This window comes from Cherax quadricarinatus, chromosome 48 (genome assembly GCF_038502225.1).
Source record: "Cherax quadricarinatus isolate ZL_2023a chromosome 48, ASM3850222v1, whole genome shotgun sequence".
Classification (NCBI taxonomy): domain Eukaryota; kingdom Metazoa; phylum Arthropoda; class Malacostraca; order Decapoda; family Parastacidae; genus Cherax; species Cherax quadricarinatus.
The window spans coordinates 20927095-20940265 of record NC_091339.1 but is presented as its reverse complement, the minus strand read 5'-3'; the positions used below and the strand labels follow the sequence as shown (position 1 = coordinate 20940265).

At 43.7% G+C, this 13171-nt stretch overlaps 1 protein-coding gene across 1 annotated transcript in view; it reads right to left on the bottom strand.

Moving 5' to 3' along the window:
- Smg6 (Smg6 nonsense mediated mRNA decay factor) overlaps nucleotides 1–13171 on the bottom strand; it is a 144267-nt gene that overhangs the window by 19740 nt on the left and 111356 nt on the right. The window contains exon 7 of the mRNA XM_053787030.2: nucleotides 10595–10812. Within this exon, the coding sequence (XP_053643005.2) occupies nucleotides 10595–10812 (218 nt within the window). The remainder of the gene's footprint in view (nucleotides 1–10594; nucleotides 10813–13171) is intronic.

Sequence of the window (13171 nt, the reverse complement as noted above, 5' to 3'; positions counted from 1 at the left end):
TAATACTCTGTACTCCACCCTCTTGTAATATGCTGTACTCTACCCTCTTGTAATACTCTGTACTCCACCCTCTTGTAATATTCTGTACTCTACCCTCCTGTAATATACTGTAAACTAACCTGTAATATACTGTACTCTACCCTCCTCTAATATGCTGTACTCTACCCTCCTGTAATATACTGTACTCCACCCTCCTGTAATATAATGTACTCTACCCTCCTGTAATATACTGTACTCCACCCTCCTGTAATATGCTGTACTCTACCCTCCTGTAATATACTGTACTCCACCCTCCTGTAATATGCTGTACTCTACCCTCCTGTAATATACTGTACTCTACCCTCCTGTAATATGCTGTACTCTACCCTCCTGTAATATACTGTACTCTACCCTCCTGTAATATACTGTACTCTACCCTCCTGTAATATACTGTACTCTACCCTCTTGTAATATACTGTACTCTACCCTCCTGTAATATACTGTACTCTACCCTCCTGTAATATACTGTACTCTACCCTCCTGTAATATACTGTACTCTACCCTCCTGTAATATGCTGTACTCTACCCTCCTGTAATATACTGTGCTCCACCCTCCTGTAATATGCTGTAATCTACCCTCCTGTAATATACTGTACTCTACCCTCCTGTAATATACTGTACTCTACCCTCCTGTAATATACTGTACTCTACCCTCCTGTAATATACTGTACTCTACCCTCCTGTAATATACTGTACTCTACCCTCCTGTAATATACTGTACTCTACCCTCCTGTAATATACTGTACTCTACCCTCCTGTAATATTCTCTGCATTGCTTTGTTGTCTCTTAATGACTGAAGGGATCATGGGGAACATCTTGGCGAGTATATATAGGAAGCGCGACTATCTCGCACTCGGCAGACGGAGGATCGAGCCTCCGCCACGTCTTGCACTGAATGACCCATACAGATTTAGCGCTCAACATGAATTATATAATATAATGAAGGAATCGTGGTTGCCGAGCTGCGCCGCGCCTCAGCCCGGCCTCCTAAACTGTCAACATTGTTTATAATGGCGCCGTCCAGGCAGCTGCTTCACTGAACATAACACAGCCGTGGTATGGATTATTATTATAATCAAAAAGAAGCGCTAAACCACAAGGGCTATACAGCGTCATGGTATGGAGCGCAGCCCAACATATGGTTACTCAAAAAGAGGTGCATCACAGGGCTAAGAACTGTGAAGAACACGGGAAACCAAAGATAAATATGTATTGAATGTTAGAGTAACTTTGTAAAATATCACATGTTTATGAGGAGTAAAGAAAATATTAGCAATTCTGCCAGAGTGCAAAATGTTTATTAAGCTTCCGTTTCACACTCGTATGACTTACGGATAAAACTCTCCCTAGATGGATGGATCACTCATCTCTTCGCTGTGATCGCACTGCAAAGATTAACTGCCGCATAAATCTGTCTATGCCCACACCCCAATACTGCGGCAAACATTAACCGCAACATAAACTTCTAAACTAACGGGTATTTATCCAGCCAAGCAATCTACCAATAAAATTATCGTTACCCAATTATATACTACAACACACGCGGCTTATACGAAGGTCAGCTCATTGAAGTTTGATGTAGAGGAATGACAGACTACCGTGATGGTGTACACAAGCGAAAATTTGTGTATGCAATAATTTTGCAAAAATCATTCTGATCCTAACGAAAAAAAATATATATTTCATTGTGTTTATTATTTAATTATTGTAAACTTATCCAAAATATATTTAGTCGGATTTGGCTAAATTAAATTGAGATTGATATAATAAGGTTAGGTTAGTTTTCTAAGGTTCTTTTGGTACAAAATTATTATTTTTTATATTAACATAAATGAAAAAATATATCCTTAAACGTATAAGAGAAAATTTTAGAACGGGCTTAATTTTAAATGAGTTCTTTCTAAATGACCAGTTTTACAGCATGAAGCTTTCATTTGAGTTTATACCTGGAGGTTGTATACCTGGAGGTTGTATACCTGGAGGTTGTATACCTGGAGGATGTATACCTGGAGGTTGTATACCTGGTTGTATACCTGGAGGTTGTATACCTGGAGGATGTATACCTGGAGGTTGTATACCTGGAGGTTGTATACCTGGAGGTTGTATACCTGGAGGATGTATACCTGGAGGTTGTATACCTGGAGGTTGTATACCTGGAGGATGTATACCTGGAGGTTGTATACCTGGAGGTTGTATACCTGGAGGATGTATACCTGGAGGTTGTATACCTGGAGGTTGTATACCTGGAGGATGTATACCTGGAGGTTGCATACCTGGAGGTTGTATACCTGGAGGTTGTATACCTGGAGGTTGTATACCTGGAGGATGTATACCTGGAGGTTGTATACCTGGAGGTTGTATACCTGGAGGATGTATACCTGGAGGTTGTATACCTGGAGGTTGTATACCTGGAGGATGTATACCTGGAGGTTGTATACCTGGAGGTTGTATACCTGGAGGATGTATACCTGGAGGTTGTATACCTGGAGGTTGTATACCTGGAGGATGTATACCTGGAGGATGTATACCTGGAGTGTGTATATCTGGAGGGTGCATACCTTGAAGGTGTATACTTGGAGGATGTTTCGGGGGTGAACGCCCCCACGGTCCGGTCTATGACCAGGCCTCGCCTCACACAAAGATTTTCCCACATCGCTAATAGCAAGGGCCAGAGGAATCCATCCAAGTCCTGGATAAGTTACTCTAACCTTCAAAATTTTTGTCCAGGCTGTTGAGTTTGAAACATTGTTTTACTGAACTACTCACATCTCATTTAAAAATGATTTATTGGCACTTATCAACAAAAAAAAATTGATTGATGGACTGATTACATCGACTCCAGGCTGAGGGACTGATTGCCTCAATCTCCTTCTAATACTCACTATTCTTCCTTGTACTGGACTGATGAAGCCACTGTGTGGAGAAACGTTTCCATAATAAAGGTATCCAAGTGTTGCACATGTGTCTAATTTATCAACCTGTCGGTTCTCTGAGCCATTTATCTAGGCTTGTTTAATAGAAAACTTGGATGCAGTGACCTCGTTCACTCCAAATTTGGAAGGTCCCAGGACCGAAGCCTCTCCATTAAACATGTCCTAAAGGGATTGCCTTTTGTGTCTTTTTTTCCTCCATCCCAACGTTGCATCGCCCCTCGTAAGATAAAACAAAATCTTTGCGTATAGTAACTTTTAAGAAATCAGTGTAATAAAAATTTGAGAGAAAACGAGTTACCTCATTAACCAAATAAATTATTAGCCTTAATGATATTTTGGCTACTGGTTCACTTCCCTTGGTCAAGAGTGCTCGATTCACCGCCTTTACCTCACCCCACTGGGTGCTAAAAAGTAAATTAAGTAAAAAATCTAGGCAAATAAGAGCATCAGCCAGTACACACAGTGGAGGTGGCACCACGGTTCATCACACACGTGAGCATCACACGCCAGGTGTCAGTTTGAGTGACGGAAATGCCCGCAGCCTTGAATTACAACAGGCAGGGGCATTACCCAGGCCTCACACAACCTACTTCACTCTGACGGAAGAGGGTAGGGACCTTAGTGAAGGCTGCAGCCGGCACCGGGCAGGGGTATTACCCAGGCCTTACACAGTCTTACTTCACTCTGAGGGAAGAGGGTAGGGACCTTTGTGAAGGCTGCAGTTGGTGGCAAACACGTCCTCACACCTCAGGTTCCTCCAACTTGATGCCAAGGATAGTAGCTCCAGTTTAAAACTAAACCATATACTGGAAATGGATGTAAAGAAACGTTTCGTTTGGTCCTGGACTATTATCAGGGCAAGGGGGATGAAACAGTTTCAACTAAATGTGAAAAGAATGTAAAAAGAACTTGGAAGACATAGAAAGCAGAAATCTGAAGCCAAGACACCAGCGCCTCAAAGATGAAAGTGGAAAACAACCCACAGCTAATATTTAAGAAACAAAACAAATAAAGATTCGACGTAAGCAACCTCAACAAAGTAAAACTAGGTATGTGCACACACACACACACACACACACACACACACACACACACACACACACACACACACACACACGATAACGACATATAAAATACTGAGAGGAATCGACACGGTGGACTGACACAGAATGTTCCAGAGATGGGACACAGCAACAAGGGGCCACAGTTGGAAGTTGAAGACTCAGATGAATCACAGGGATGTTAGGAAGTATTTCTTCAGTCACAGAATTGTCAGGAAGTGCTGTAGTGGAGACAGGATCCATACATAGCTTTAAGAAGAGGAATGATAAAGCTCATGAAGCAGGAAGAGTGACCCAGTAGCGACCAATGAAGAGGCGGGGCTTGGAGCTGGGACACGACCCCTGCAACCACAACTAGGTGAGCACAACTATGTGAGTACATACAAATGCAGAGGAAACGAGCGATGAAATATCACCAGGAATATTAAGTGAGATAAAATACTGTGCAAGTCACTCAGGAAGATTTTTAGCCAAATATTTTATGAATGAGATGAGACAAACTGATTATAAATGTCCCCAGTGAGGTCAGCAGTCCATCATAAAGCCTCTTAAGACACTCCAGTGATCTGATCAAACCCCTTCCCTCACCCATCTTCCCCCGCCCCCAACCAACACATTTCAGTATCTGATATTTGTTTCATCTATTTACAAACATATTCCATTTCAAACATTATCGAAGTGATTCATTCACTGTCAACTTGCTACTGTAGTGACCAATTCCCTCTCTTACTACATAAATCATAGTCACAAAATAAGTAAATCTATTAAAAGTATTTTTCGTATTCAGAAAGGCATGTCATCGGCTCTGTCAGTACATTTGCACAAAAGGGTAAATAACCCCACCATTTATGCTGGAAGAGAATCTTGCTTCTTAGCCACTAGAGCACCCTGTGGAAAAAGCAGCACCCATGACAGAGAATGAGTCCCTTACTCCTGACACCTACCACTCAACTCCCCATCCCTAAGTTAGGGGTGACTCAGCATTACGAGGGTCATTACGAGATGTACAAAATCCATTCAGCACGATGGACTATGACACAAAAATAGAGCCAAATTTTGTTTCCACTGTGTCTGATATAAAGTAGCAGTGTACTGTTAATATACCCAATTTTGTCAGAGGAATAAACGCACCGTACTTTGAGGTTACCCATTTAACTGGTCACCCCCACACCGCCTGTACTTTGAGGTTACCCACTTAACTGGTCACCCCCACACCGCCTGAGACATGACCAACACAACTCATACCTAACTGTTCATACTTTCATCAAATCTCATCACTAACATACGCAGCATGGAGCTCGCTTCTTTCAACTGAATATCAATACATAAGAATAGTGGAGCACTGCAGGAGGCCTACAGGTCCATGCTATGCAGTTCCAAACAGCTCCTCCCGTGTCCCTGTCTAACCTGTTTAAAATACACTGGTAATTCTTGTTCCTTCTGTCCTTAGTACAGATTCCTTTTGCTTCCCATATGCACCCATACTTTTATCTTCCATCAGTTTAAAGTGCTATATACTTTATCAACAGCTCCCTCGACCTTGAAAGTTGTCAGTAAATGGAATTGAAATTTCTTTCCAGCACATGTCTAGCCAGCAATTTCCACTAACTGCCTTAGACATCCATTCACCGCCCACTCCTCTTTTAGATAAAGTAAGACATATGAAGAAATCTCTCCCTTTGGCTTAATTCAACTACTGTCCTGTATTTCATAAACAAAGACTCCCTCTCGTGTTTATCAACATCGCCCCCAGCATTAAGGAAGATAATGGGAGTGTTCCCATTACGTGATATGTTATATAACCTGCTATATCATCCATACCAATCATAAAAAAACACCTCTGCTTCGCCCTCCTGTCCCTGTTACACAATGCTCTGTCCATACATCTAACTGAACACAGTCTTATCATTATCTGGAGAGGTGTTAGTCGTACCTTATTCCTCACACTTCTGTACACTTATCCTAGAATACAGCAAAGCAATTTCCATTTTTTTCAAGCCCACTTCAACCTTCCCCAATCTCATCTTTTTCCTTTTCTGCAAGTCACCTTCTATTCGTTGTTACTAACATATTCCCTTCCATTAGTGCTGAAATATTTCCCTTTATTGCTACTTACCACTTCATAATCATTGTTACACATGTCCAAAAGAATTTTCAATACCTTACTCTCGTCCTTGACAAGCAGAACTTCTTGTATAACTCTGAGTTCTAATTTTAAAACGTGACAATGCTCCTCAAAGCTTACAAAGCAAGTCACGTTAGAAAGCTATAATACTCTATTCAAACTCCCTGAGTAATACCAAGCTGCAGGACAGGTGGCAGCACCTCTTTTGACCGCTGGCCTCGGGTAATCTCAATGTAATTTAATTTTTTATGTAGTTTTTCTGGATGCTCTTGTATAAGTAAAAAATTCCTCGAAACTTTTGTTTCATGGTTACTCAAGAAAAACAGTGACCAGACCTTTAATACCTTTAACGAGGCCGACCATAGACCAGGCTCGTCTGGTGCTTGCTTGATCAACAAGGCCCCTGCAGACTAGTCTCAGAGAAGGCTTCATCGATTGGAAAGAAAAAGCTACACGAACAATTAGGGAACATACAGAAAAGCATAATTGTATGCCGTATATACACGGTTCGTAAAATTTATCCTCTAAATTACACACTGATGAGGCAGGATGATAAGACCAACAATCCTAGCGGAGTGTTCAACGTTTAACAAGCGTCCATTTCACACTTAAATAACAAGGGAAGAACCATGAACCGCCATCTTCGAAACATTGATCACCATCATCAAAGATCAATATACTGACACGTATTCTTAATTAATCATAGAACAAAGTAAAACTCGAGAAAATAATCAGAGAGAGAACCACAAACTCAAATAATAACAGACATAATCCCAAAGCCATAAAAAGCAAAGCCATAAAAAATATTTATTTAACAATATCAAAAATAGAAATAGGAAAGAATCCTTAAATAATTTCAAAAATAACTCAAATAAAAATATCCCGCATATAAAAAAATAAATGCAAATAACCTCAGACTAATATAATAATAATAATAATAATAATAATAATAATAATAATAATAATAATAATAATAATAATAATAATAATAAACAAAAACTTTAATGGCAGTTGGTGTGGGTTTGTATAAATCTTGTTAAAAATCTTGGAGCAGTAAGGTAAGACTTCAGTAAATTAGTGAGGAAGGTTACTGTGTGGGCGTGCTGCTGGAAATATCTTAGAGGCAGTAATTACAAGCATGTACCTCACTGTCTTACTTAACTAGTACCTGTTGTACTCTTGTTATCTGAGGTATGTGACCAACCCTCCTCCTCCTCTTCCTCACACACACTTCCTCTCACACCCTCTTCCACCCTCACACACACTTCCACCCCCCTTCTCCTCCTCATTTCTCACACACACACACACACACACACACACACACACACACACACACACATATATATATATATATATATATACACACACACACACATATATATATATATATATATATATATATATATATATATATATATATATATATATATATATATATACACACACACACACACACACACACACACACACACACACACACACACACACACACACACACACACACACACATATAAAGATGAGTGACAAACAAGATAGCTGACATGAAAAACAGTCCTTAATCAAAGGTCAACAATAGCACAGATGCAGGGCAATAGTGAGATAAGCGTGGGACAAAGCATCACATAACTTGTGGCGACAGAGCGACGGTTGGAGAGACGAAGGAGGGCATCACGGCGGGGCAGGCAGGTCCTCATGTAAGATCGGTATGCGAGGCCAAGAAAGTCAGGACGTGCCACTCCACAGCCGTGTTCTACATAGACAGTTAGCCTGGACTGCCTTATACAGTACTAGGGTGCTGGAAACACCCTGGGGCACTGCATGACACTACTACCCAGCACCTCATACATATAATCCTGCCCTCACTTCACCCCAACTACAATACACCAGCAACAGCAACAACAGATTGTCGACCAGCAATTATTAACAGTCTAGACGAGGTTCACATTCCATAAATCCCGAAGGTCTCATGTGGAATTTAATATTTATTTACATTTAACTATCGTAAATCTATTGTGTAAGCAATAGAACTGTGGTTATTCGGCCCTTTAAACATACCCGATTTCTAACATTCACGATCATTAACTTGCTACTTGAGTGACGAATTCACTCAGTGTTATCAGCGGTAGGTGGAGGTCCAGTCATCCTTCTCTCTCTCTCTCTCTTGATTTATCCGTGTCTCTTATGAAAGCGCAGGAAGTACCACCAGACAGGTCTTTGTCATCCCTGAAATCACACTGGTTTTCTCTGATGAAGTCTCAGCTCTCCGCATGCTCCAACACTCAGCCCCTCAAGGAACGTTCCTCGATACTGGTAAGGGGCTCTCGATCTAGGGAATTGGATCTGTGCCCCAGTTCCCTGAATTACGCCTGAATACCTTCCACATCCCCCTACAGGCGCTGTATAATCCTACGGGTTTAGCGCTTCTCCCTTGATTATAATAATAATAATCCAACACTCCGCCTGAATTCTCCACTACTATGAGGAATTTAATTTTCTGTTGCTGGGATTTCCCAGCTATGGCCAGCTTAACAAAACACAAACGATCCAAGGGAAATGCCTAGGAAAGCCTAACCTTTTAGCAGTAAAAATAATGTCGAGTGATAACAGTAACTGGCGAGAAGCCAACACTACACGCGCACACAACACGGAATGCACCAACAAACAGAAAATATTAGAACGAGTACTCATAGTGCCTAAATCAAAATTAAAAGAACTGAAACATATTCTAGTCTTGAAACCTGCTTTGAAAATACACAAACACATACCAGCACCAAATCTTAAATCAAATTCCAAACTACTACTACTACCAACACACCATCTCCACTATACACCATGAACAGCCCCGTCCACATTGCGAATTCCTCCGTATTCCATTGCCATGACAAATTCTTCACGATTTCCTACAAATGTCTCTACTTCAGAGACAAATACAGTGGCAAAGACAGAAGAAATGAAAAATAATTAAATAAAAATAAATTCCCTTGTGTTCATTCTTTGTGATGGTAGGTGATGCTGGAGGAGAGAGAATGTTGTCAACTACTCTTGTGAGCAGGTCACCTGCATGCACGCATGCACACTGCCACTATCTACGAGGAGAGGCCAAGTCCACTTATACACCATCAAAATTCCCAAGCTATACACGAACTAGACGTGCCACAAGTGAAGGCCCCGTGCTCCACCCCCCTCCCCTTCTTTTTCTCTCTCGCTCTCTCTCTTTATCACACACACACACACACTCGAGTAGGTCAAATATGCCTCAAGCATCACCCAGAGTGCCTAACAGGCCTAAATAACTGCGTTGCCTGACCTTGTTATGACACTAGGCTGAATCAAAACGGCTGATCGCAATATTGTTAGTGTTGTCACCTGTTATCTCTCCTGGACAGGAGCTTGACAATATCTTTAGTACAAGCACATTGCAGAACAAGAATAAAGGACATTAGTAAAAAGATTGTTGACGACATAAAGCAAACCTTTGATGCTGATATTCTTGTTACTGTTCGTTGTGACTGTAAATTAGTTTCAGACATTACACGTGCTGAGACTACAGAAAGGTTAGCTAGTCTTGTTTCCGGGAAAGGCATGTCTAAACTCTTGGCAGTGTCTAAGCTTGTCTCAGGAATCACTGAACTGTAACAGCTATATTAGGCTGCTTAGATGATGGAGACTTGAGCGATCGCGTGTATATTATGTGTTTTAATACCATTGTTAGTAATACTGGCAGTATGCAAGGAGCTTGAACAATAATTGAAAATAAACTGGAAAGGCAACGCCTTCCACTAGCATGCCACTACCATATCAACGACACTGTTGCATTACAGGTATTTTAAAAGTGTTACAGTGCTACCAGTGGACATGACATTTAACTACTCAGGGGCCTAAGGAAATCCTACAGAATGAAATGCATTTTACAGAGCGCTTCCAGGTTATAAGTCAGTATGTCCCTGGAAAGAAACTCTCACCATTTGTAACCAATATCTGGAGAAAATTGATCCACGAGCATAATATAAGAAGCTTCTTGAGCTGACAGTGACAGTGGTGTGCACTTGCACAAACCACGAGCTGAACACCTTACAAACGGAAGGCACCATTAATATGTGCCATTAAGATAGTTCTATTTCCTTCTCAATTAAAGATGACGACAATCAAAAGAACCTGGGATGAAATTCTTGGCAATGTAAGACTCAACTTCATACTTCCTGGATGACGACTCCTCTCCAGTGTAACCACCTCGTGAGTGGGGGTGGAAACCTTACACAACAATACCTGCGAATTAATTAAAATACGAAAAAAACACAATATTACCAAATTTTCAAGTTCAAAAAAAAAAAAACTCACAGGTAGCACTACTGGAATAAAATCAAACTACCCTGGAATTCGCTCAATTACTTATCACGAAGATGGTTAACATCACCGTGAGTGAGGAGTGACTGACCTTTAGTGGCGGCATAAAGTAGGCCAGTGTGGGAGAGAAGAGGCGTTGAGGGTCTACTGGTGCTGGCGGCTGGCTGAGGTCCTGGCTGTGTTGCTGCTGGTGGATGTGATGGGGCAGCAGCTCAACCACAAGCTGCACCAGTCGACCAAACATCTCTAGAGCCAACAGCAGTGCTAGCTCCTGGGCCGCCGACCGGTACCCACTGCCAACTCGCGCATCTGCAACACAATGATCTTTATTTTCCTACGTTATCCGAGCAGGTAACCAACGACAATTTCTTAACGTTTCACACAAGCTTATAAATGTTGTTTTCTATATATTAAGTTAGGCCAGGTTAAATAAACCAGTAAAAACGTATGTTTAACCGCAAATACAAAAGTGAAAATAAGGCACTAATTAGTCTAGGTGACTCAAAATAATCAGGAAACGTTTAAATCTGTACGATTGTCATTGGTGGTGCGAAGTGCTGAATCTCCACCCCCTCACCCCATCTCTACTCCCTCTCCTACAACACCCCCTTCCACAGGACAGTACTGCTAGCACCCTCCCTCCACAGGACAGTACTGCTAGCACCCTCCCTCCACAGGACAGTACTGCTGGCACCCTCCCTCCACAGGACAGTACTGCTAGCACCCTCAATCCACAGGACAGTACTGCTAGCACATTCCCTCCACAGGACAGTACTGCTAGCACCCTCCCTTCACAGGACAGTACTGCTAGCACCCTCCCTCCACAGGACAGTACTGCTAGCACCCTCCCTCCACAGGACAGTACTGCTAGCACCATCCCTCCATATGACAGTACTGCTAGCACCCTCCCTCCACAGGACAGTACTGCTAGCACTCTCCCTCCACAGGACAGTACTGCTAGCACCCTCCTCCACAGGTCAGTACTGCTAGCACCCTCCCTCCACAGGACAGTACTAGCACCCTCCCTCCACAGGACAGTACTGCTTGCACCCCCCTCCACAGGACAGTACGGCTAGCACCCTCCCTCCAGAGGACAGTACTGCTAGCACCCTCCTCCACAGAACAGTACTGCTAGCACCCTCCCTCCACAGGACAGTACTAGCATCCTCCCTCCACAGGACAGTACTGCTAGCACCCCCCTCCACAGGACAGTACTGCTAGCACCCCCCTCCACAGGACAGTACTGCTAGCACCCTCCCTCCACATGACAGTACTGCTAGCACCCTCCCTCCACAGGACAGTATTACTAGCACCCTCCCTCCACAGGACAGTATTGCTAGAGCCCTCGCTCTACAGGACAGTACTGCTAGCACCCTCCCTCCACAGGACAGTACTGCTAGCACCCTCCCTCCACAGGACAGTACTGCTAGCACCCTCCCTCCAAAAAACAGTACTGCAAGCACCCTCCCTCCACAGGACAGTACTGCTAGCACTCTCCCTCCCCAGGACAGTATTGCTAGCACCCTCCCTCCACAGGACAGTACTGCTAGCACCCTCAGTCCACAGGACAGTATTGCTAGCACCCTCTCTCTACAGGACAGTACTGCTAGAACCCTCCCTCCACAGGACAGTACTACTAGAACCCTCCCTCCATAGGACAGTACTGCAAGCACCCTCCCTCCACAGGACAGTACTGCTAGCACCCTCCCTCCAAAGGACAGTACTGCAAGCATCCTCCACAGGACAGCACTGCAAGCACCCTCCCTCCACAGGACAGTACTGCAAGCATCCTCCCTCCAAAGGACAGTACTGCAAGCATCCTCCCTCCATAGGACAGTACTGCAAGCATCCTCCCTTCACAGGACAGTACTGCTAGCACCCTCCCTCCATAGGACAGTACTGCTAGCACCCTCCCTCCACATGACAGTACTGCTAGCACCCTCCCTCCACAGGACAGTACTGCTAGCACCCTCCCTCAGGACAATACTGCTAGCACCCTCCCTCCACAGGACAGTACTGCTAGCACCCCCCTCCACAGGACAGTACTGCTAGCACCCTCCCTCCAGAGGACAGTACTGCTAGCACCCTCCTCCACAGGTCAGTATTGCTAGTACCCTCCCTCCACATGACAGTACTGCTAGCACCCTCCCTCCACAGGACAGTATTACTAGCACCCTCCCTCCACAGGACAGTACTGCTAGCACCCTCCCTCCACAGGACAGTACTGCAAGCACCCTCCCTTCACAGGACAGTACTGCTAGCACTCTCCCTCCCCAGGACAGTATTGCTAGCACCCTCCCTCCACAGGACAGTACTGCTAGCACCCTCCCTCCACAGGACAGTATTGCTAGCACCCTCCCTCCACAGGACAGTATTGCTAGCACCCTCTCTCTACAGGACAGTACTGTTAGCACCGTCCCTCCACAGGACAGTACTGCTAGCACCCTCCCTCCACAGGACAGTACTGCTAGAACCCTACCTCCATAGAACAGTACTGCAAGCACCCTCCCTCCACAGGACAGTACTGCTAGCACCCTCCCTCCACAGGACAGTATTACTAGCACCCTCCCTCCACAGGACAGTACTGCTAGCACCCTCCCTCCACAGGACAGTACTGCAAGCACCCTCCCTTCACAGGACAGTACTGCTAGCACTCTCCCTCCCCAGG